This window comes from Colossoma macropomum, unplaced genomic scaffold, assembly GCF_904425465.1.
Source record: "Colossoma macropomum unplaced genomic scaffold, Colossoma_macropomum, whole genome shotgun sequence".
In the NCBI taxonomy this organism is placed as follows: domain Eukaryota; kingdom Metazoa; phylum Chordata; class Actinopteri; order Characiformes; family Serrasalmidae; genus Colossoma; species Colossoma macropomum.
The window spans coordinates 23231733-23258276 of NW_023494803.1; the positions used below are offsets into that span (position 1 = coordinate 23231733).

Below are 26544 nucleotides of genomic sequence, written 5' to 3' on the forward strand. Positions count from 1 at the left end.
TCCAGAATCACAGAGCAGAGGCTGTGACAGAGTGGACAGATTCCCGGGAGGCTGTCATGCCCTTGAAGGCCAGCGGGGCGGCGATGTCACAGCTGTGGGGAGAGAGAGCACTGCCACTGTGCGGCTGCCATGTGGGGCCGGTCACATAGGCCGACGTGGTGCCGCTGTACCCCATGTAAGGCGACACTTGGGTGGGAGGATGGTAGGGATGGATGCTGGGAGCTGTGACATAGCTGTTCACTGTGGGCAATCCATTCGGCATCTACGAGAACGAAGAGAGACAGAGTTAGGAGTGAGATTGACTAAACACAATGAGAGATCATATCATACACTCTTAAATATTCCTAAATGGTTGGACATACCATACTAGGAAAAACCATTAATTGATATGGAACTTTTACATTATATGTTGGTTCTTTAAACACTAAAATTATTCTTCATACTTGCATATCTCATTTACAAAAAAATGGTTCCTAAAAGAAGTTCTTTAGGGAACTCAAAGTGGTTTGTCCATGTCATCGCTCTAAAGAACCCTTCTTGGCACCTTTAGGCTAGGACTTTGTAGTTTAGAAGAATATGTGAGAGTAAGATTGTCATAAAGAGATGAAACATGATGAAAGACTTAAGACTTTTCATGGAAAATGGAAACACTGTATAGAGAATGTCAGAATCAGAGGATGAGGAATGTCTGTAAGCATTTGGCAGAAAGGCACTGCAACTGGAGGAATTTACCAAGCTTCTTTAACATGAAGTAAAGATACTCAGACTCTGGGTGGTCCTTGACTACTGAAATCCTTTCCACAGATAAAATATCCTTTATTCCTCTGGATTTACCCATTACAAATCTTGACCGCTCTGGCTGTGAGTTGTGCACCCTTCACCTACACATGGCGCTCAAAGACAGATGACTTTGACAGTACATTTTCAAAAAAAAAAAAACATCTGGATTTAGCTACATATCTCTGAACTACAAAACTCTAATAGGTCCAACATTCATCCATCACATAAAAAGGTAACATCAGCAAGCCACATATGCAAAATCTGTTACTGGGTGCTTGATATTATATCCTTATTAACTAGTTTGCATGGAAAGCAACCAGAATGGCTGATAAAAACACTAGAATGTAGTACAACACTATGGATTTCAGGCATGGCAGAGAACATTTCATATAATAGCTTAACCATCACCGCAGCGGTACAGTGGACAAGAAAGAGAAAATAAAATCCTACTGCTGTTTTGCGTATTACGAAGAAAAGGTTCTTCTTGGTGGCGAGCTGATGTGAGAGTAACGGTATCTGTAGCTAAACACTGATTGTGAGGCGGGTTTTTACATGCCCTCTGCGCGTGTTTCTCAACGCTCTTTTTCTCGGCCACGTTTCTCTTTCTGCTGTAATTGTGAAATGATTCTGAGCGATACAGACGGGCTTCCTAAATACGCTTACATACTTACATATTCGATTCGGACAAGCAGATACTCGAAGTACGACGGAAAGAAAATGAGAAAAAAAAGATCGATCCCTTCTGACACGACTCGTCTTGCTGTCTCTCAGATTATCAGTCCAAGAAATTAAATGAAAGTGGGTTTCAGATGAGAAATTAGTAATCAAAGTATGATAAAAATAAATCTATAAAAAATAAAATCATGATAATATGAATAAGTACTAAAAACTAGTGTCTGTCTACAATGAGAAAATAAATCATTGTTTTAATGCAGTAGTTATTGTTTATTTTATTCTATTTATGTTTTGTGTTTTCCTTTTTCTTTAATAATAAAAAGGTCTTGTGCAGTTTAATTCTCGCTCTTGTCTCCAAAGATCTGAGCCTGTATTAAGGCACTAACGCAGCGCCGCTGCTTATTAGATTTTAATATTATCGTTACTATGAACTCATTTCTACATTACACGAGACATTCACCAAGCAGCGAAAAAACTCGTGTGACTAAATAAATTCAACAAGGCTTCTTGGTTTCGCTGAGTGTTTTCTCCTCCTCCTCCTCCTTATTATTGTTATTATTATTATTATTATTATTATTATTATTATTAATACTGCTACTATTGTCGTTGTTGTTATTAATAATAATACATATTTCTAGCATTATTCTTATTCGCATTCTTCTTATCATTATTCCTATTAGTTATTCAAAAATCGTGTTAATTAGCTGAATTATGAATTGAGCACTATTTTGTACAGCAGTGCGTCACACCAGAAACGACCTGCATGTACATAAATTATTGTAACGCCTTTTTAAATTTTAATTTAATCACAACGCTCATGTTGTGAGAAAAAAGAAGCCTCTGATTCTAATTCTAATAAGCAGCCTTTTCAGATTTCTCGCGCATTAACCGATTTATCAGTGAGCTTCCTTTATTATTGTTAATCAAACATTTATGTTTCCATTGTGTTCAGACTGTTAATCTTCCTGACAGATATGACTAACTGAATTAGAGGCGAACCATCGATCTCCATTAGGTTATGTAATCCAGGCTGATTGGAGAGATCTGCTCATTCATCGTGAATGACAAACTAAGCCGCGCTGCTTCACACTCTTCTATAACTCTGCTATAGAGGCATCGCACAGATACTGGACTTTAAAGTCGAGCGGATTGTGAAGAGGCATGTTAAGCGTGCAGGTAATGCCCGATCATCAGTAATGAAGATTTATTCCGTCGTATTCCACGAGACATAAACCTCTAAGCCCCCCTAATAAACGATTCATCAATCGCCTGGTGGCGGCTCAGCCGAGCCGAACGGATCACGCCGTAGCCTTCCCTCCGGGTCTCACGTCATCACGTAGCTCGCGCCCCTTTCTTTAACCGGCTGTTACCCTCTCGCGTAACGAAAACGTGGCCTACCTGCGCGCGAGCATCTTCACGCACGCGCGCACCTTTGGTACGGATAGCGCATCATGAGTGACCGCAGGTTTTTCCCTTCAGGTCAAAAGAGATGATTTTAACTCCATTTCGGGGTTTAAAAATCTATTGTTAAAGTTAAAAAACTGCACAGTTTCATACAAGAGGATTACCTGTCAATAAGACAGACACTTTGGAGAAGAAGAGACCACTTTAATCTGTGAAAGAAAGAGACAGATGACCGAAAGGCCCAGAACTGAGTTCAGGGAAACGAGGGCGCCATCACGTTTGCCGTGTTTGTAGCCACAATCAACACTGAGTGGGCTTACTCACACCCAAAAAGAGAAAACTGGGATAAAAATGTTCCTTCGGTTTAGCCCGTAAGAGCACGTTAATACGCGCAATGAATCATACTTAATAATCAAACAATAATCCGTTTGGGCGCACTTTTAACTGCTCATTGAGCTGATTTGAGTGTTTTATTTAAACACCTTTTACAGGGCGGAAATTGAAATGGTACTCTGGTATGCGGAGGTCTAACAGAAAAAATATCATTTTACAAATTAGATGTGTTCAAACTTTATTGTAGTTAAAACGGATAAATGATGCATAACTTGCTGACGTAGCAAAAATACGAGCTTAGAGGAAGGTGTGACGCAGAGTTTTCAAAACCTCTTCAAAACTCAACAAAGTAACGCAGGGCATCTGCAACAGCTGTTCTTAGACAGGATTAGTTTTCAAACAGAAGAAGCTCTAATTTCAATGTCACGAGGTAACATTTTAAAATACACAAAAAGAAACACACACACACATACATACAGTTTATATATATGGCGGGTGCTAAATTTTATACGCACCCACACGTTTTATCTATAAAGAACACACACACACACACATATATATATATATATATATATATATATATATATATATATATATATATATGTATGTATATGTATATATATATATATATATATGTTCTTTAAACATTAGCACCTACCATATGTTTTAAGTTTTAATTAAATTAAAAATGATACAGATTTTTTACATTTTGTCTCTGAAATGAGTCTATTTTGAAGCAATAATAAAAATAGTAATAATAACAACAATACACAACATTTGTGTCTAAAACAAATATGTTCGGTTCCAATGTTCATAGTCGCGCCAGAGAGCTATTTTGAGAATACTGCGCGCGCACATTCACTCACATACACTCACGCACTTCACAAGTTCATTCTCAGTTATGATAAGCATTCACTCTTGGCATGCTGGTGAGTACTGACAGGATTAACATGGTTTCTGAAACTGTGCTCGTCCCTTTCTGTTTAAGAGGAGGACTCATTAATTCTGTCTGACAGTACAGGAGGTGATCTCTTTTACCTGTGAGTATTTTGCGTCAGCTTCTAAGTGAGGCTTATCCACGCCATTGACTAGTGGAGAGCTCGCTGACGAGAAATTACTCCTGCTAATAGCGCTCCATTCTTCTAGTTTGGCGCTGGGAAAGGACGGACTGTCACTAACTGGGGGCAAAACAGAGACAGGGAAGAGGGAAGTCAGAGAGGACAAGCGTTGGGTACAGCACTTCTACAGCACAACAGCTTAGTCCGTACTAACCCCTACTGATCATGACCTTCACCCTCAGCAGGCCACTGAACTAACAGCAAAAGCTGCTGCTCTCACCGCTGTCAGAGCGCTGCGACCCAGCCACCCGTAAAGCACCCATAAGCGTGGATGGTCGATAATCGCTCAGATCTCTCAGCCTTTAGATGAACAGAGTAAAACTCTAAATGGTCCCTCGAGAATACATACAGCACGTGTTTGCGCTGAAGTATGGCCCTGCTTAAAATACAGTACTGCATTTATACATTCAAATCCACCCTGCGTGTGCGTCTCGCTGATCAAACTGCGCTCGCAGCATAACGGAATATAAGACGATTCTTTGGTGTAATGAGCAGGACCATTTACCCAGCGCCTTCCTGTGCGGACAAATTAGATTTACTCTAACCGTTTCCTTTTTGTCCGTGATGGATATTATATTATACACGGTTCCTAACGTTTGAAATTGGAAAAGTAAGGCCACCAGGGCTGTAACCTGAGAGGACTAGAGGAGAATATCATGAGAATCACATTTTGTCGCCGTTGTTCTCTCACGAAATCCACATGTATGTATTTGAGTTCATATATTATACATATATTATTATACATGTATTGTTGTATACCAGTTCACTGTCATTGTAACTTTATTTGTGTGTGTGTGTGTGTGTGTGTGTGCCCGCCGTGTTAGGGGGTGGGGTTGTGACAGGCTATGTAGGCCTTACCAACCATATAGAGTTCCTGCTCCAAATGACTGAAGGCCCAAAAGTTAGCAGTCTCTCTCTCTCTCTCGCTCTCGCTCTCCCTCTCTCTCTCTCTCTCTCTCTCTCTCTCTCTCTCTCCCTCTCAGATCATAAGTAGGTGTTCTAGACGTATTATAAGTGATCGCTTTCATCAAACAGACTGCCTTGTACAGCAGTAGTCACAGAGTGTACGTTACACTTTATTCCAGCTTTCAAAACCTGCCGCAAAACATCTGCTAATCATTTAGAAATGCATAAATTGTTTAGAAAGTCTGCCTCGGTCCTCTCTAGTAGTTCTTGTTCGCTACGAATGGCTACGTGGCCGCTGAACAGCGGTACAGCAGACTGTCTGAAGCTGCTTTAAGTAGTGCGGCCTTCAGGAACACAAACATGTTTCTGCACGGCACCGTCAACACACACACACACACTGAGCAGACACTGAGGGTGCATGCTCTCCTGGACAAAACATTCGATTTGCTAAATGACCGCTGCTCTCAAGCATGATTTTATTTCGTTTAAATGTGTAAAACGTCTGTGAGTTATTTGAGTATTTGAGAGGCTTAGCGAGTATTTAAGCGGCCTGGTCATTTTACGTTTGAATAATCTTACATTTAAAATCGTATAAACATGACTGCAGTGTGATGGTCTGCGATGGAAGTTCATCTCTGCATTCCTTAAAGTTAGAACTACCTAGAAGTACGTCAACGAGTGAGATCCCAAGATCCCCAACTGCACTAAAGAAAAATAAACTTTTATTATTTATTTTATTTTGTAGTATTTTCTTCTTCTTGTTGTTATTTTATTATTATTATTATTAATAAAATTATTATTCTGTAATGCATGTGTTAGTGAATCTGTAAACTTTGATCACTTCATTTAAGTTTCGTCTTGAGCTCTTTGTTATTATATATATATATATATATATATATATATATATATATATATATATATATGGAAAAGACTATGTTCTATGTATATATACATACACGAGCTCCTCAACCATTTATTTTAGGGCTCAGATATATATATATTCTCTACAACGAAAATCTTAAAAGAGCACATCATCCTTTATCATTTAATTTCTTTCGTATGACCTTGTTCTGTGCGCCGCCTGTAGAATAAATATGATATTTCAAATGAAACTGTTTTGTTCTGTTAAAAGCGAATAGACTACAGTCTATAACATTTTTCATCTGCTCTTCCTTTACCAAAATTACTGAAGGCTGCGCGCGCACACACTTACATATATACACATACAATCCAAACCCAAATAAGGCTTTTTACAGCCAGTTTCCCTGACGTAGATTAAGTCTAGTCTAGTCTTACACTAAACTGTAGTGCCAGCTGGTGAATCGCCATTTAAAGTTAGGCTTAATCAGAGTCTAGGAAACTGGCCCATAGAAACGTACAGAGAGGCTAGGCCTGCACACATACACGCACACACATCAAGTCATAAGGGTGCCAATAAAAAGCGTTTTCCATTACCAATAATTGAGAGTATGCTTACTTTGCTGCTCCGTTATTGACCGAATGCCCAAAATGTCTGTAACAGAATGAGAAGAAGGCCATATTCTGTGCATAGCCATATGTCCAGGGAGAGTGGGCATGCCGGGGGGAGTGGGCACTTTAGTCCCTGTCGCTGCGATCGGAGTCGGATAAGAGTACAAGTGGTTGTAGGGCAGCGCAGGCTGCGGCTGAGGGTGAGAAGTCTGTTTGCTCGACTCGTACTGGTTCTGCTGGGCTACGTTTCCGATCTTGTTGCGGAGGATCCGGCTGATCGAGCTGACGGAAGGCAGGTTGAACTTGTCGCACACGCCGTCGGCGAGCAGCCTGTCTCTGATCTCCCAGGCGAAAATGCCCGGGTCTCGCTGCTTGTAAGTCCGAATGTGCTTCACCACAGTCGGGGTGGTGACCCGCGGCTTGCTGCCACCGATCGCGCCGGGCAGGATCGAGCCAGTCTCGTTATAACGGGCCAAGATCTTACTCACACAGCCGTGAGAGACACGCAGCTGTCTGCTGATGTCGCAAGGCCTGATGCCCAGCTGGGCCAGCTCTACAATCCTGAGGCGGACGGCGTTGGGCAGGGGTCTTCCGTTTACAAAAACACCACCGAGCTGGTTCACCTCCCCAAAGGCTGGTTCTGGGCGTGCAGAAACACACGGAAAGAAAAAGCAGAGTAAGTTAACACTTTGGCGGTTTTTGCATCAGACCATGTTTACGATGTGTAAAACTTAACGCTCAAATCTCAGCCCAAAGTCTCAGCAAGTATTCAGGATAGGCCTAGACTTAGTCATCTTATACGTTTTGTTAAGGAGCTGATCCACCTCCACCTTTTGTTTTACATCTATCATATTCAGCAGTGAAGAACCAGCGTGTAATTTAGTTGCAATTCTGATACAGCGACGTGTTTATGGCACTTTTTCTATTACATTCTGCAGCGTTTTCCAGCAACTCCGTCGGTCATAATTACCAAACGCATTTACTATGCCGATTCAAGCGTGTTCATGCAGTACCGCCGCTGTAGGGCTACTGAAGTAGCGATCGCACCAGTACTGAAGAAAGAATGCGCAAAACGCCATTTTAGGACTACCAGCAAATTAAAACAATGCAACACGAGATCAAGGATCTGCTCGCTGAACAGGATCATTTGTTTATGAAGGTTCCGGCTTCACAGCTCCAGGAGTAAAAGAAAGACAATCTCCAGCTCTTACCCATTGCGTGTAACCCTCCGATGATAAAAGAAAACCCAGAGTGACGTCCTCTGACCAGCTCTGAGTCCAGTTTAGCTGGTCTAGCCGCCGGCCTGCAGTCGAAGCGGGAGGAAAAATCAATCGTTTCACGCAGATGCGATAGCGAATAGTTACAAGGGAGGCAAATTCGCGTTCTGTTTCCTGATGGCAGAGAGGACAGGCTTACATTTTCGGTCCGCAGAAATCGGGGACGGCCTTCCAAACTTTCCTCCACGGTGAGCGCTCGCCGTCCAATCACATTGCGCCGTTGTCGGACGCCGTGCTCCTATTGGCGGAAAGTGTTGACGTGACGAGCGGTTGCCGTGGCTAGGGCTTCCCCTCTCGCGTTTGATCCACTGGACGGGATTTCCTCAAAAGAGAATTTGGTTTAGACCTCAGATAAAAATGGTGAGTTTTCTACGCCTCGAATTGAGCCGTAATTCTGTTTCATAAGCAGGACTAAAAAGTGAAATTAGGAGTAGTTGAAGGGACCTATGTAAATGCTGGTTTTTGAAGAATTATAAAATCTGTCGATGATATATGTCTTTATAACTGCACCACACTGTGGCACGTAAACCTATCACACGCACCTTCGTCGAACTTGGTCAAAAGAAAACGTGGTAAAAAACAGCGTGTCAACGGGAAACGACGTGAAGAAATGCTTGTACTTTCTATACAGAAATCGGCGCGATCGTGCTATTGTGAACTTTTGTAGGTTGTCCCTATAGAAAGGAAGCTAAACATGTTTACACACCTTTGGCAATGGAGTACTAACCAAGGTTCGCCAGCTGGTGTCTTGTTCCGTCACCATGCATGCTTATTTTTCCTGTTTGTCAATGTCCATTTTTACACATACATTGTGTGTATAATATTCGGCTAAAATTAATAATAAAAAACTAGTCAATATTTGAATCGTTTAGAGTGTAACTGACACTTGTTGATGCTCATCTCAGAGAGTGTATGACTGGCCTGCTCCAGGCCTATTTCAACGTTATAATTGCAAAAATATTTGTCTAAAGCGATGCATCCAGATTACACTTTATCCGTGAAATGAAATCACCCTGATCCATGATAATCTCAGAAGCCTTGTTTTTTGTTTTCTGACAGCTCATCGAGCAGTGTGGAGGTGTCCTCCTCTGAGACCCTGGTGTCAGGTGTAAAAGGCTATTGTTCTGCTGCACTTAGGTCTGTTTGAACAGTTTGACAGTCTTTGCATAGAGACCCTCAGATACTCCCAAGTCATTTGTATCTCTGTTTCCTGTTTACCCAAGAGAGCATTTTCGCTGGACATCTATCGCTGTCGCTATCGTTTCATTTGCTTTCACCTGTCTAAGCGCCTATCTCCATCTCTCATCTTACTCCATGGGTCAGTTTACATTCTAGTCGCCGAGGACCTCAATCAGTCACAGCTTAGTTTATTGCTTTGTTGCTTGCATCTTTATTTCTCGGGGCTCAGCTTGATTAAAACGTTTGAATACAAAATTTATTTAGAAAAAAAAAAGTTTATTATGGTTTGTTTTAGGTGGAAAATATGCTGACTTATTTAGAGTTCAGCGTGTTGATCTGATTATCAGAGTTTCGTTTTAATCACCGAAATGGACCCAATACATTTGCAAAACATTCGCGGAATCTCACTTACGGTAAACTGAGACGATGAACGGCGCGCCCGAGCTGCCTTTCTCTTTCTTCATCTAGAAAAGGAAACCGTGGCGCGAGGGGCTCCGAAAGAGAAAGACTTGAACATGCGCTTAAGGTGAGATACATCAGGAGACGAACAGAGAGAGAGAGAGAGTCAGAGAGAGAGAGCGAGGCCTCGGCCAGAGAGTTGATATTTCTCCTAAAGGCTGAGCTGGGGATCTTGTGATGCTGGTCTATTTGCAAGTGCAGTTTATTTACTTTGAGGCAAATATTCGATACTCTCGCTTTGCTTAAGACGAGACATAAATCTGGGGTGTTAATTGACCACTGAAAGATGAGGAGACGCGCTGTGTGCGTTAATGAACCGTAGAAAAGAATGCGACAGAGACAGACAGCTGGTTCTCCATTTTCAGCCTTTGTAAGAACCCTGACACTGACGTTCACGCTTTCACGTAAGATACTACATTTCATATTATTCGAATATTACTTGCCAAGTGCGTTGTTTTTCGATAATATCAAGCCGCCGTGTGAGTTCTGTGAATTATTATTATTATTATTATTATTATTATTATTATTATTATTATTATTATTGTCGTTGTTGTTATTATGATGATGATGATGATGATTATTATTATACATCATCTAATATATGAAATAAATTATTAATTGACCGAATACCGAAAGCTCCAAGAAATAAATACATTTATCGAAATAAATTTAAATTATATTGCTAATACGTCTGTCAGCATTGTGCATTAATATGCATGATCTACGCGCTGTAATACGAGACTTTCTTTTTTCTCACCCAATACTAATACTATAACACAATTAGATCAGCTCTAGTTTGGTGTATTCAGAATTTGTTAGCATTTATTCAAGAAAACGTTCTTATTCAGTGTGTATTTTTGTTTGGACTAGGTACAAATTAAGGGAAGCTGACACGTAATTTCGACAAAAAATGTGTCATCAGATGCCTTCAGGCTATGGTTATCGTAATGGCCGTTATTATTTTAATGATGAGATGCTAAGAATGAGTTCTCGGCGGTCATCTGGCCGTGACGCACGGATTGTGTTGATGTGGAGGCTCGCGGCCCAAACACTGCCTGAGCCCTGAGCATTCTCCACATTACAACGACCTGAAGTGCCGTGTTACTACTATGTGAGTGATTTGATAAGCAGTCTTTAAATAGCGTAGAAGAACAGGTACAATAGACTTGAAGAGTTAGTAGGAGAAATAAAATAAAAATAATCATCAAGATCTATCATTAGCAACTATAATTCCACTGATGTATTTGATTTGTCATAATTTACTGCTACTGCAAATTACTGAACTTAATACCATTCAGTTCTATACGGTATTAAAGTTATCATCGAATTCACTCGTGCGGTTGAGTTATGAAGATGAATGCTCTCCTCTAATTCGGAACAGTAGTTGTCTTTCAGTAGTCTATAGCAGGCTGAGATGATCCGCGTGTCTTTTTTTTCCGGACCACCACAAGTCAATGCATCACATCAGTCTTAAGCGCTGGAATTGATTAGCTCAGTTAAGAACCGTGAACGGTACCTTCACGTACAGCTCTCTTTAAATATTTTCGTTTCTCTCCAGTGAATGCCATCAGACAGCCTTCATTTTACGCTGCTGATCCGGCAGAACAATTAGAGCCGCTCCATGCGCTCTTTATGAAGGCCACTTTCTCTGAGTTCAAGACTGAGGAAATGAATAGAGTAACGTGCATGATCGTTATGCTCAGATATAGACACCTATAGAAATGTCTTCATACTCTTTTAGAAATATTTCAGCTGAAATTTTCTGAAGGAACATTCAATATAAGTGTGATTACAGGACGCGCCGCTATATTTCGGTGATCAAACGAAAAAGTACGTCATGCGCTCATGGCTTGAATATACATCCTCTGATAATGCCACTCGAATGGAAATCGTGAGTTTATTTTCAATGCGTTAGGCAGGCTTTGATTGCTAAGCCCCCCTCAGTCTTTCATCTTGGATTCATCTCATGCTCTGATAGTAATGACTTAGTACATTACGGCTAGTTTACATCACTATAAGTAAGACTCAAAGAATTCGGGGAGAGGAGATTAACACAACGCCAAATTCGGAAATTGTCTCTCAGTCATCTACACTGTCTCGGGGACAGTGATGTCATTCACGCAGAGAGCGGCCCACTCTCTTGGGGAGGAGGCGGGGGGGTCAGGAAGTTTTCAAAGTTTATCTGGTATGTGTTAGTAACGATGCGCTGGAAGTCAACCTTCTCAAATAGGTCCCCCACCAGCAATCAGCCCATACAGAGACTGTGGTGAACGCGCTGTAGTCAAATATGCATGTCAATGTCTAGATATGTTTGTAGAATGTAATAAAACACACAATATATAAAAGTGCATATATTTTGTAAAGTACTGACTAGTGATTGCAGAATAAAATCATTCGATGCTTTGGCATCGCTGACAGTATTTACGCGAAGATTTGAGACCCCATTGTCCTCTCCATGTTGTAAAGCCGCTAGAAATCCAAAATAGCTCTGCAAATGCTGGCTGCATAGTGGGTTTAGGCCACCCACTCTAAAGATACCTCTACTATAGGCTAAGAAAAGACGAGGAGTTTGAATATCCATAAAAGTTCAACAGGCATTGCCATCAACAATATATACATTTTTGGCATTGCCTGTAACCAATTAGACCTCACGCCACATGCCTGTCAAACAGTAGGGTTTGTCTTAGGGGACCCCATAACACGCAAGGCCTACTGGGGAAAGATAACGTGATCACGACGCTTATTTTCTCAGCGCATCTGTTTTATACAGCAGGTTTACTTTTGCGTGGAGCTGCACAATGGTTGAGTTTTTTTTCCAGCCGGTGCTCCAATGTCAGCTCACTTACCTGTGTTTTCATACACAGCTAGCCCACCGCAATCACCCGCATTCAGACGTTTACTTCAGTTCCTTTGCTGAACGTAAAGATCTGACGAAGGAGTTGGTGGAAACAGGCCTGTGTTAATTAGACTATGCTAATGAGCTTGTATCCAATACTTACCTGATTTAAACACGTTCAATAGGAAAACTCAGCGCTACATGTTTGGTTCTTGATTTCATGTGATGCAGACGATCATTTAATAACACACGACTGCAACTTTGTTTCAGTTAAGCCGTTAATTACTTTTAAACACTCAAAATTAATCCCTAAAAGCTCAGTGCAGCCTTCGCTCGGGCGCCGTTTCGTTGTGTAGATGTGATATGAGGTGATATATGCGCTTAGCCTGCTAAGAATAACAGCTCCACAGCCCGATTCCAGATCCAAATGAAAGTGAGGTCGAATTCATTAGGAGTGTGGAAAGAACGGCTGAAAAGGTAATAGAGTATGGCGAAGCTTTCGTTACCTCTCATTTCTAAGCTTTATTACAAAACAGTCATTTTAATGAAACTAAGTTTCAATAGGCTGTTCGCTGAATAAAGTATTAGTGAAGAGCTTATCTACTCACATTAGTAGAAGTACTTAACCAGAGGGCATTAATGGAGCTATATAAAGGTATATAAATGACGTTCGTTAACATTATTAACATATTTGGCTGGTCAGATTCGTTGGAGAGCATAGCATGCTTTGAGGACAATCTGACAATATTGCATAAATTATTTTTTCGATTCCTCGAATTTTTTCATTTATATACATCCGCTGTATTAGCATCCCACGATTATCCATTCAGTACTGACTGCTTGTTTTAACACATCAAATGTGTTAATTTATTAATGCACCGCGAGGGCTCATTCGTCCAATAAAGATGAATATGTTAATATTTGGCAGAGTTGAAATCAAAAAGTCTCGGATGTAATGCGTTATTCTGGTAGTGATGTAGGCTCCAACGTATTCTATGCTGTGGTTTAGATTGTGTCAAACAAAGGCTGTAGTGCATCAGTGCGACCCACAGTTTCGTAAACATCACTATAGTGAGCGCTTACAGCAGCTGACCATGTGCCCATTTTATCTGTTCATTACTCTCTTTAAACAAATGTGTTAAAAAACAACACATTCTGTCTCTAACTAGACACATCAGTGTGTTCAGTTGGAAACACACATTTCGGGTTATGTGTTGAAAAATGTGTTGAAATATTTTATATCTAGTGATGAATAACACATTTTGGGTTACTTTGACACAAAATGTGTTGAAATATTTCTATATACAGTTTTTTTGAACATTTTGGGTTGTTTCAACGCAGAATGTACTCAATCAGAAAACATGACACAAAAGGTGTTAAAATGGGTAACACAAGTTAGTGCGTTGTTATTTAACGCATCACTGTATCTGATGTATCTGATGTTTTTGATGTTTTGCGTTCAGTCTGGTCCAGCATTAGACTGGAGCCTGAAAGAGCGCATTGTTATTTTTATAAGCATTATTAAACTATAATTAAAATCGGCTAATAGCGAGGAAAAATGCTTCAGAAAGAAGATGCGCTCCTCAGTCTTCAAAATCGAAAATCGAAATTTCGCGTATCAGCGCGAGTATTCGGGGAAATGTATCCCTAGACGATGGAGGGGCGTGGCATTTGAATTTCACAATAGCCTTTTTGTTATTATTATTATTTTTTATTTTTATCGGTTATTTTTTTTTTATGAAAACGCGCATCGATTCAAGGAAATGTTCCAGCGAACTAATTCAAACGTTTGTGCGCTCACTGAAAAACAAATCATAAGCCGTCGACCCGTTAAAAACAAACACACTACGTAATACACTTATTATGAATAATGGTAAGAAAATCCTCATGCCCCATATCCTCAGGTTCCATGTTATTCTAATATGAATTTATTGTAATATCTGAACGACTGAGTTCTAAAGAAGCTTTCTATTTATCATAAAGCAAAGTAGTTCACTATATTTAATAAATAACACTAAAATGCTATTTTTTTATTTGCAACATTCACCCATAAGCTCAGCGCATGGACACGCGCCTGATTACTATAACATTTTTAAAGGATCCATGGATGACTGTAACCTTTATCTTCTAAACTGGGCTGACACCATTAAAGGGATTTGCAGGTTAACACCTCTGAAAGGTTGACTGCTCCTGTAACTTAAGTCCAGCCGTAATGAGGACGACAGCGGGTTAACGACGTGTGTATGGGTGTTTTCGGGGCCACTTCGGGATTTCGCGTTAGAGGGACAAAAGCAACAATATTTACGACGCTTTTAAGCATCGATCACACTGACGGCTCTTAGTCCCGCCAGCTGGACTTCATTAGCTTTAAAGATTACATTCCACTTTAATTTACCTGTATTTTCCAATCAAAAAGGGGTGAAGGCTGCTTTCAATTCATAACCTTAATAAGACGTATTAAGGTTTAATAATCAATGGATGAAAGTTTTAAGCGCGCTGCTGGGTGTCGATAGTTATTTTAAATAGAATTGTCTGCTTTAAACACAGTTCAGTTCAGAAGTGATCAATACGGGTTTAAAGGAAATCCTCTCACAGAGACATTTTACAGTGTTAACGGTTTAGTTTAAACACAATGACCTTTTCACAGCTTTTCCACGTCACTATCTGCATCATACAAGAAAAAGCTATATTGCCAAGATTATTTTAGAGGTGAACAGCCTTTTCCTGGCATGGGGACAAGCCCAAAATAGTAAAGCCTGCTTATGTGTTTGATGGAAAAGCAGCGCCTCCTGCTGCTCTTCATATGACAGTGCGAGGACGAAGATTAAGACTAGATCAATGTTTCCCATCTCTGGCACTGGAGGCTTTTTCAGGTAAAGAAAGACTTGATAATTACCTAATGATATGACTTAAGTGTAGGGAAAACACAGAAATCTAAAAGACGGTTCTTTTCTTTAGTAAAGAAAACGGTTCTATGTAGAACGATGACGTGCTGTAGATGGTTCTAAAACCTTTTTGAAAATGGTTCTATATAGCACTAAAAGGGTTCTGCCATTGTTACAGTGTCAAGCTTGTATACAATAGAAGAACGCTTTTGGGTGCTATATAGAGTCATTTTCAAAAAAGGTTCTGTATAGAACCATCTACAGCACATTCATCAGTCAGAGGAGCCTGTTCACGATGCATAGAACCCTTTAATCATGCAAAGGGTTCTTTGAGGGTTCATGGTTCTAAATAGAATGCATGTATAGTGTTCAAGAATTGAATGAGTAGCAGGTCTCCTTATAGTTTATGCACTGTGTAATGTATGCTTTTAACAGTACTTGGAAACATGCGCGTGTTGGTATGTACCTGTGTTGTTTGAGCATCGTTCACATGGATATAGGTTGAAGATTCTGACCTGTGGAGGTGGACTGGAAGAAGGGAGCTCAGGTAAGTGTAATGCAATAATGTACTTAAGTGCTTCTGTTAACTGTCTGTAGTGGAGATTTTCTCTGAATGATAATATATACAATTTTATTTCTGACTCGACTTCATTTGTGCATTTTTTTTGTCCATTTGTAAGGGCACAATGGGCATTTTAATTGGATAAATGCCTTACACCCAATAGCCATTACAATGCTGAGTGAAGTTGTACACTGTATCCAAAGCTAATGTGCAGTCTGAGCGACCACAGCCAGAGCGCCACAGTTCTGGACCTTCTTCATCTATAGGCTACAATCGATTACAAAAGCCATGACCATAATTAAATAAAGAAAGAATTATTTGTTTTCAAACACCTGTTCTCAGAGTTTAATGTCTGCATGTAACAGATCTGCGTGTTAGAGCCATTTAAAACGGAAAAGTTCAGTTAGACGAATGAATATGCAGTACTGTGCAAAAGTCAGAGACCCCTCATCTATTTAATTTCCAGTACAAACAGCAGTGAGTACAAGTGATTCGTTTTTCAGAATATATTTATGAGGATATTATATATAAGATAACCCACTTGCAGACGGGAGGGGAGAGTCAAGAGATGAATAAAAAAGAGGGGTTTCTGGAACTGGAGTTTCAAAAGTGATTAAATGATGTAGAGAAAATTGGACAACAATTGCACCAACAATTGCAAGACCTGGTAGACCACTCAGCATTTAAAGCGAGTGTTGTAGTCAAGACCAAGAATCGGACACATCGAGTCCGAGTCAAGACCAAGACTTTGTGGTGGTCAAGTCCGTGTCACGATCGAGACCAGGACTGGCGAGACTGAGACCAGATTAAGATTTTTCAGAATACAAAAATAAATAGAAGAAAGGGGAAAATTTAAATTCGTTTTGTGTTCATTGTAAATTCAATATGATTATTTATACATGGTGTATATTAATATATAATATTATACTTAATCGTATATTTTGTAAACTGTACAATTAAGTAACATATAGCGTAAAACAATTTTAATTATTTTCATATTACAGACTTAGTCCAACTTTCCATTGTAACTGGAACGGGGGGGTGGCGCAGTCTGGGGCTCATGGTAGAAGGGGTTACCCATTTTTTATTGGGCCCCTCTATGCTCGGGCTGCCCATCGGGAGTGTCAGAAAACTTTCAGGATTTTCTGGCCGGTATAGTTGGGCCGTCCAGGCCAATTGTACTAAAGAAGATCTAAACTAAAACACAGCGCGGCCACATCCATTAATATCCACACATCCACCAACAAACCCCCTCCCTGCCCCCTGATCTCTCATGCGTTTGGTCTTCTTAAAGCCCGGGTTTTGTGTAATAAACAGTATTAAATCAGAGTGTAGCAGAACTAGCGGGCGAGTTAACTAGACAACAGCAGTGTGGTTTGTGTTCACAGCTTCACAAAACGGATAAGTAAAAAGAATGGAACTGAGAGAAAAAGAGAGAGTGTGCTCAGGATAACTCAGTCTTCAGCCACCTCTACTCACTGGGTCACTCTAGCGAGCTGCTGTAGGCTTTTTCCTGCCGTCAGGAAATCTCAGATTAATCCACCGGCGACTGACATTAATTGTTTTTGGGTGGGCATTAATTATTTTTGCAGCGGGGCCTAAAAGATCTTGTAGTAATTAATCTAATCTAATTACTAATTAATTAATCTTGCAGTAATTAATCTAATTAATTATTTCCAGTAACTGGAAATAATTAATTAGATTCTCTAAGAACTGACAGCTAACAGATTTGATTTAAACACATAGCAGGGGTCTCAAAAAGATTACCTAGGGTCCACTAGCCAGGTGGTCTTCTCCAAGAGGGAGGCAGGGAATATTTTTTTTGTTGTTGTTCCAAAAATGAATTTTTGCAACATAGCCTATCTGCACTCACTTGAGCGCATCTTAGTCAAAGATTATTAGCAAATCTTCTGTCAACACAAACCATTACTACTACTACTTACGATGACGATGATGATGATGACGATGATGATGATGATGATGATTGTTATTATTATCATTTACAATAATGGAATTGGAATTGCGAAAGACTCTCATTATGATAGCATTGCCGTTCCTGCTTAACGCAAGTGAAACGAAGCGTTGTGAATGGAGAGCGGTTAATTCTGCGTTCTCAGTTTATTAGTTTGATAACTCTGTTAATTTCTTAATCCGTATCTTCTGCTGTGTCCTGAATGAATGAATGATCGGTAGAAAAAATCTTTTAATTACCACAGGCGGAGAAAAATGTCCGAGTCCACCTTAAAACGAGACCGAGACAAGACCAAATGACGTCGAGGCCGAGACCTGACTCGAGTACTATAACAGCACTTAAAGCTTTCATCTTTGAGAGAAAATCAGGCTCTACGTTGCTTCAAATCTAAAACTCCACAGGTGTTTCTGTCCATCCTTCCACTGTTAGAAAACAACTCAACACTGTGACTCTGAAAGGATGTGTAGCTGTCAAGATGCTGTTACTGAGAAAATAGACAACAAAAAGAAGAACGTTTGCAAACCAAAGAATCAAAGAAGCTGCTTGTGTTCTCAGAACTATGGACTGACCACCCCAGAGTCCAGACCACAACATCACTGAATCTTTACAGAAAATGCAACCAACTTCTAAGACTGAACTTTACTATATGTCTGCAGTTTTTCCATGAAAAACTGAAAGCAAGTCTCCGACAAGAATGGAAGCTGTAATAAAGGCCAAGGCTGTAATACTAAACACTGAAAATATTTTATACTATATTTAGTTGCTGCGGCTTCGGTGTAAATGTCTGTGATTATTTAATTATCTATTTTTCTGGAAAATAATGAACAGCTTATACATAATGGCCATTTTGACATACAATTAAAGACATGCAGGGTGGGAATTTTACACAGTGCTGTACACAATTACATAAATAATATAACAAAAATACATCCATGCTAAATCACAGTGCTTTTGGTATGCAAGTTAATTGAAAAACAAATACTTTTTTTGCATTTTCACTCAAGAACAGGATTCGGTTGTTTGTCCAGCAGTTAAACAGACCCTTTATGGGTTGATCTCTTTGCTTCACTGAACCACATCTCAGTAGCTCAGCTGAGTATCTGAGCATGTAATACTCAAATTAGCATTAGTGAGAAGGTGTCTGATTCTAGTAGAACTCATCCTGTGACTGCTGTATTATTTTTGTTTTCTTTTTTCTTCAGAACCCTATCTAACAGAGTGAAACAGGGGTGGGGAACTCTAGCTCTGGAGGGCCGGATTCCTGCAGTTTGGTGATTTTCCTACTCAAGCACACCTAATTCAACTCCTCAACTAATTACCTTGGTTGCTTTTAAATTGGTGGTGTGCTCTCTAAACATACTATGTATTATGGTAGTAAATGGCTTTGAAAGTAGCCTAGGTTGAGTTGGTGTGCTAGAACAGGGAAATCTCTAAAACTTTGTTTAGTTCTCCACCACTGCTATAAAATAGCAGAGGGGAATAGCCTCACAAATAACTCTGTTTACACTCTTAAAAAAGATGGTTCTTTGAGGATTCTTTAGTAAAGGAAATGTTCTATTTAGAACCTTGAGTTCTATATGGAACCATTTCATGCTTAAATGGTTCTTTGTATGATGAAATGGTTCTTCAGATTGGTGGAGAATGGGTAGTATATGGTTTTATATTGAAGCAAGAATGGTTCTTCCATTGTTACAAGCTTGACATCATAACGATAGCAGAACCCTTCTTGGTGCTATACAGAACCATTTTCAAAAAGGTTCTGTATAGAACCACATGTAACATAACACATTCTCCATTAATCAGAAGAACAATTTAAGTATGAAATGGGTCTATATAGAACTCTTGATTCTATATAAAACAATTCTCTTTACTAAAGACCCTTACAGAACCATCGTTTTTAAAAGTGTAAACAGAGTTATTTGGGGTGATAGCACTTTTTGTTTTCTAAAGAATTACTCTTTAAAGACCCATTCTGTAAATGAGATGTGCATGTTTGAAGAACCTTTTAAAAAGTCTAAAGAACCTCCGCAAAATGTTTACAACCTAAATATTATTCTTAGAACCATCCATTAACTTGGCTCAGATTACCGTCTGTAGCTGTGTTTGTAGGTTTGTAAGTTACCTCAAATGTCCAACAGGGGGCGGTGCTGTATCACAGGTCTGGTGATTGATAATTGAGCTCCCTACTCACTCTAATCTGGGCAGATTCACAGATCTTCAAACTGAGGCGAGTAGAGAAGAATTTACCCTGACTCAAGTGAAAATAATGTTACTGTGAACTAAAGATTGCAGTAAAAGTTAAAAAAGAGTTCATTTCCAGAAAACCAGTTTACACAGAAGTGCAGAAATAGCAGGTTAAGCACTGAGGAATTTACAGAACTGTAGAACTTCTTAATACATCCAGCGCTGTTCTGCTCTTTTTGGGAGCTGTTTGTTTTAAAATGACTAACAGTCAGAGATGCGGTCAAAAAGCAGTCCAGTTGCCGTTACCGCTATGACGAATTTAATACAAAGGAATTAGTAACTGTTACTGACTGAAATTCTAGCAAAAGTATCTTTTCACAAATCTACTTGAGCATGAATGCATTTGATTAGAAAATACTTAGGAAAGTGCAAATCCATCAAAATGAGGCTATGAGATGTGTGGTACAGGCATTGAAGGCCAGACCCCTGGATGCAGCTTCAAAACTCATTTCCAAATGTAATATAGCCTCAGTACCCGAGAACCACTGATCGATGCTACAGGACCACCAGTGTAATACATATGTGTGGACCAAATATATCTAATAGTCGTTGCTTGCTTTTTGTAGATGTTTGCTTCTAAATGCTCCTGTTTCGGTGACAGTTTATAGGTTCCAGAGTAACTGTCTTTTAAGCAGATCTATACTGGTGATTAGCAGGGGTGCAAATTTGGCCCGAAAAGTGGGAAGGAACGCCGGGAGGCCAAAGCCTGCACAGTAAATCACACGAAAACTAGGTGGAAAACTAGAGATACTATACTGTCATATATCTAACGGCATGTAAATTAATATGAAAAAGAAACAAAAACAATCATTACTTACATGAATAACGTATTTCTGATACATATTCAGTGTGTCAGTTTTGCGCAGATCTTGTTTCATTGTCTGCCACTGAAATACACTAAAATGTCTTAGCTGACAGTAACAAGTCGATATCACCGATGTAGATTTTATAAAGGCCACTTTGAAAGTGTTTAAGAAAGAGGTGATTAGAATTCATAAGATCTTGACTTTTCTTGTGTTCCTGTTTTTATTGTCTGATCATTGCTGAATTTTCTTAAAACCAAGAACTGTATTTTCTTGAAACCAGTGACTGCAGAATTAAGTGTACTGTAATGTCTTTCTATTGATTGTGCGTGTGTTGGTGGTGGGGTGGGGGGCATGAGTTGGGGGTCTTCTGAGATTCGTGAAAGGGAACGTCAAAGTGTTCTGACAGATCTACTTTATTAAAAAAACACAACTACTGTAATAATAATAATAATAATATAAAAATTTTAAAATTCTAAATTAAAACGCAGGACTTTTACTGTGTATTTCAGCTGAAATAAATAAATAAATAAATAAATAGCCGTTTTACTATTTCGGAGAAAGACTTAAGCAAAAAAACACACAAACAAAAAAAAACGTAAAGCTCGAATCAAGATCCTTAACTAGGCCTACATATTTACAAGCCTTTATTAAACTTCTGGATAATTTTACAACCCATGAAGAGTGTCTGCTATTCTCAGAAGTGCATCATTAGTCGTAGTTAAACTGAATTTGGTAAGATCTGTCTTGCATTTCACCTCTGCTGTTTGACGGATTGTCCGTGGTTTGCGTTGGCTCCATCCTGCTGAGCAGCGCAGTGTTTTCTTTCCAAGATCTTCATCTTATTTGAGTCTAGAGAGTCTAACAACGAGGGTAAATATTTGGCTGTGGAGAGAAGAGTGTGTAAGCTCTCCTTCTAGCCGTGGGTGTGTAATAGATTAAAGGGGATACAAGAGGTCGTGTAGAAACAAACTTCTGCGTGCACAAGAGCCTTCATTTGGTCCCTGAGAGTTTGCTCTTATGCAGAGAGCTTGGCAAACTTTTTGACACGCGCTGCATAAAGCTCTACTGTAATCTATTCATCGCTGCTCTCTGAAGAGCTCGCGGTCAAGCGCGCGGCATTATATTTGCAAAATGAACCACTGCGGACAGCAGGTAGACCCGCACGCACCAGAGGCCTTTACTTATTTATTGGAAACTAAAATGAAGATCCCTTCTTTCTGTTTTATGGCTGTTCTTCATTCTCTTTCGCAACCTGTGAAACTGCTATGAAGTACTGCCTAATAATGAGCTCCTGATTGTTTTAATTTATCTCAAATTAAAGGCGAATCAGAACGAAAAGCCTTTTGATTGTGTTTGGAAGCGCAGAACTAATAATTCAGTATAGACTTGGCTGGCCAGTGGACGCGGAGCAGTACATAGTGGCCCAGATCCCATTCGGCCCCATTCAAAACCATGACAACAAGGAACAAGCACGGATTTATCCGAGAAAGTTAAAGGACATTGTGCGCGGGCGTCAATCAAGCATTATTTTCGTCACTGAACAAATGCAAAATCTTGACTGGAACAAATGCTTCCAACGGGTCTCGGACGCGGGGCTACATTTCCCTCTTTTGTTCCCGCTCGCTGCTTGGCATGTATTTGTGTTCCCTTTTTTTCTTCGTCCGACCACCCAGGACGTCCAGAAAGAGAAGGGCTGGCCGCCGGGCTGGGAGAGTCCCGGCGCGCGATCCCAGGCAGGGAAGGCCGCAGGCCGAGGCGCGCGCGCTGGCCGATGAAGGGCGTGTCGCGAGGCGGCTAGAAGCAGACCCTCTTCTCTGCTTAGCATGTGAGCATGTGAGTCCAGAAATAAACCAAACTGCACTGTTTACTCATGATCTTCTTCTGAACTCCTCCTCAAAGCATCCAGCACTGGATGGATTGTGGGTTCAAGCCATCTCGCAGTGACAGGTGCAGTAAGCTGTGGAGATACAGACCTCTTAAATGCTCTAGAAGGTGACTGGATGGTCATGGTTTTGGTTTGAATATGAGGAAATTAGACTGGCTTTGAACATCCATGTAGTGAATATCTGCTCTGATCTACGACCACTGATCATTCTAATGAAGTGATGATGGTTTTCACGCTTTGGACACTAAGCTTTCTTATTAAAACCTCCTTTGAACAAAGTCTTGAGTATCAGTTTCAGTCTCAAAACTCATTCACACCTGCGCTAACGTGCCGTTTCTGGTGTATTTGACACTAACCCCATCAACATGTACCAACAGCCCCAATAAACGAGTAAGAAAAACCAACTCGAGGACACTAATGGATCACTTTGTATGCAAATATCCAATATGTTATTTGGGCGGGGGAGGGAGTGGAGGGGAGGGGATGGGAGGGGGCGAGGTCTCTTGTTGTCACTTGCCACCCAAGACGTGATTCATCCTCAACAATTACCATTATCTGTTTGCCCGCTTTTCACGAATTCGGACGAATCGGTAATGATGAAGAGTGTTTCCTTCAGTCATTGTGGACGTAGCTGGACCATTCTTCGGCGAGTTCACACCTACCCCTGACTGGGACTTAAGCACTCGAGTCACAGAGGTACTTAGGAAGGACCGGGAGGAGAGGCCACTGTTTAGCAGCTCTAAGTGCTGTTTATATAAACAGCGGCGCATCAGTGTACACACACTGTCACTGATCGAGCCTCGCCACTCCACTCACTGCTCCTCCTCGGATAAAGCTCTTCAGGACTGAGCATCATCTGGAATTAGAGCAAAGTCAAACAAACCCACCTAATGGCTGTGCCCACCAAGTTCAGCTTCACCGTGAGGAGGATTTTGGATTTACCAGAAAATGAGGGTGAGAGCGCGGCGCGCCTTCCGCCGCTTCACGCGCCCTCCGGATCTCCGTGCTCGTCGTGGTCGGACAGCGACAGGGGCCACTGCGTGTGTAAGTCCTCACCACACACTGCTCACCTGCTTAGGGAGTCTGCAAAGAGGAAAAGGATGTATCTGTTTCATTAGGATACTCGAGTTGATTATGCACGTGGAAAAAAGGCCTGCATTTAGTCCACTTTTGAAGTTTACAGCTAAATTCCCAGTCATTGGGAAACCAAACTCACTCTGAAAAACGTCGTTCGTTTTATCTTGTAGATTTTTTGTGCAAAATGTAATCGTTAATGTAATAGACCTCCACTGGCTAAACAACAGCTCTATGCAAACGTTTGGGCACCTCTAGTTAAATTACATGTTTTGTTTATTTTCTAAGTGATACTATATTAACACACCCTCTACAGAGAACACTCTGCTGCACATTTTAATGCACAATTACTGTTAAAGTTATGGCACATTTAACGATTTTATGTTTTTTTTTTCCCAAAAGGTTAAACTCAGCAAATAAATAGAAATCATGCACTACAATTAACAGAAAAAGGATGGATTTGTTCACTTAGAAAATCGACAAACCCTGCACATTGACCAGGAGTGTTCATCCTTCTGCATATAGGACTATAACTGATTCATTCATTCGTTTATTTATTTATTTAGTTAGTTCTCAAAAAAAAAACTTTTTGTTTTATCTTGTAGCTTTTTTTCTGCCGAGGCCTTCATATGATTATGGCCTTCATTGGATTACGGCCTTACTCTTCGAGTAAGATATAGCAGTAAAACCAAACTCACTCTCAGAAACTTAGTTGATAAATGTCAAGTATTCGTTTTGTTTCCTCTTGTAGATTTTTGCTGCTAAAATACACTATTTGTGTCGTGTGTAATTGAATGCATGTGCTCCAATGTTTGTCCTCAGTTCTCATGTTAAAAAATAAACTACGCTCGTGCTCCGAAAAAGCATATTAACCGGTTTCCCTTTCTCCAGCCTCAGATGAGAGTAACTCGGAGACGACCCCCGACTCCACCGGCCCCAGCGAGGGGGCAACGGAAGAAGATCAGAATCAGAAGAAGAAGAAGCGGCGCGTGCTCTTCTCCAAGGCGCAGACTTACGAGCTGGAGCGGCGCTTCCGCCAGCAGCGCTACCTGTCTGCGCCCGAACGGGAGCACCTGGCGCGCGTGCTGCGCCTCACGCCCACGCAGGTCAAGATCTGGTTCCAGAACCACAGGTACAAGATGAAGAGAGCGCGTGCGGAGCGCGGGGCACAGGAGGCCGCTCAGCCCCCGGCGCTGCGCAGGGTCCTGGTGCCGGTTCTAGTTCGGGATGGGAAGCCTTTTCACACGTGCGTCGCGGATGCAGAGAAAGGAGGCTGCGTGGTGCCGCCTTACGGCCTCCAGGGCTTCCAGAGCTTCCAGCACATCCCACCGTTTGCCCTTCTGCCCCAGTACCAGCACTTTACACACGAACCCAGACCCCACTTCATCTGGTGAGGCCGCACGGCGGGGACCTGCGGGGGATTACGCACGGATCCAACATGCAAGACGCGCTTTCCAGAGCCTGCTTTGGACTATTTAAAAACTCTTCTTTACATAGCGACTGAGGACATGCAATTTGCACATATTATATTTTATATTTAGAAATTAGAGTATTTTCTTTTCTGGTGTGTTTGGCAGCGATTGTGGCGCAGTAGGCCTGCAGTATTGGGAATACGGTTAACGTTTAAATCGTTTGACCTGTTATTTTTGTTTTAAGCCAAATGTTTACATAGTAGTTGAGAAGAAAGAGGCTTTTAAGTTTTCATATAGATTAAACGAAATATTGCGTTGAGCAAACAACTGTATTTTTTACAGAAGACAGGTGTCATCAGATCAGTGTTAGAGCTTCTGTAAGCTCACATCCCTTTATTCTCTTCATTGTACATAAAATAAACTTTCTTAATAATACCTGTATCTGTTGTTATGTGAACTCTTAAACTGAATATTCAAAAATCAATAATGAAAAATCCCCACTTTGGAAGCAGTGATGATTATAATGAGAAGATTTAAACGGTAAAATCCTGTCGTTTGAGGAGAGTCGTCCAACTCACGTGATACAATATCTCATAATAAAGTTAAAACCAATCTGTGTCATTGTTATGTAATATGAAAGATGTGATGGTGCTGAATAAAAGCACAGCGCTCAGCAAGACATGAGACGCTTTTCTAATGTTAAGACTTTCACTTCCACCCAACAGAGAGGAGCAAATAACAATCTAGAAGCTGAAAACTTATCTGAGGACTCAGCATAAGAATAGAAGGTAAACAGAGGGGGATTAGGCCTGGGCACAGATCAAGATCTTTGTCTGAGCAGCTGAACCTCAACACTTTTACAGATAGCAGCTTCTGTAGTGTCTTTTTAATTTGACGTATAAGCACACAAACATAGTAGCCTTAAAGCCTTACTTTAAAAAAAGGCAAGCAAAAATAGATAGATAGATAGATAGATAGATAGATAGATAGATAGATAGATAGATAGATAGGCAAAGTAAAAACAAAGCAAAATGCAGATCTACATGAAATGGTCAAATAAAATAAATCTGGACTGCGGTGTCTTTGTCTCTGTCAGGCGCTGTTTCAGCCCCAGAGAGCTCTTCTTCTTCATTAATTGTGAGGGCAGTCGCGCATCGTCCGTCACCTGGCCTTTTGTCCAGTCTCGGACCACCTTGCCCCGCATATGGAGGCCGGAGCGCTGCTGACTGGAGCGCTCTGAAGCGCCGCAGCTCATCTTCTCCACTTT

The 26544-nt window shown here is 40.6% G+C and overlaps 2 protein-coding genes across 2 annotated transcripts; one reads left to right on the forward strand and one right to left on the reverse strand.

Moving 5' to 3' along the window:
- Positions 1-7: 7 nt before the first annotated feature.
- On the reverse strand, positions 8-8101 carry pax9 (paired box 9). Its single transcript, XM_036594108.1, has 4 exons — positions 7898-8101; positions 6694-7326; positions 4231-4370; positions 8-262 (listed from the first exon to the last, which is right to left on the reverse strand). The coding sequence occupies exons 1-4, from the start codon at positions 7899-7901 to the stop codon at positions 8-10; spliced, it is 1032 nt and encodes a 343-aa protein (XP_036450001.1). The 5' UTR covers positions 7902-8101.
- Positions 8102-23681: 15580 nt separating this feature from the next.
- nkx2.9 (NK2 transcription factor related, locus 9 (Drosophila)) lies at positions 23682-25259 on the forward strand. Its single transcript, XM_036593855.1, has 2 exons — positions 23682-23835; positions 24757-25259. Exons 1-2 carry the CDS (start codon positions 23682-23684, stop codon positions 25257-25259), a joined length of 657 nt encoding a protein of 218 aa, XP_036449748.1.
- The last annotated feature ends 1285 nt before the right edge of the window (positions 25260-26544 follow it).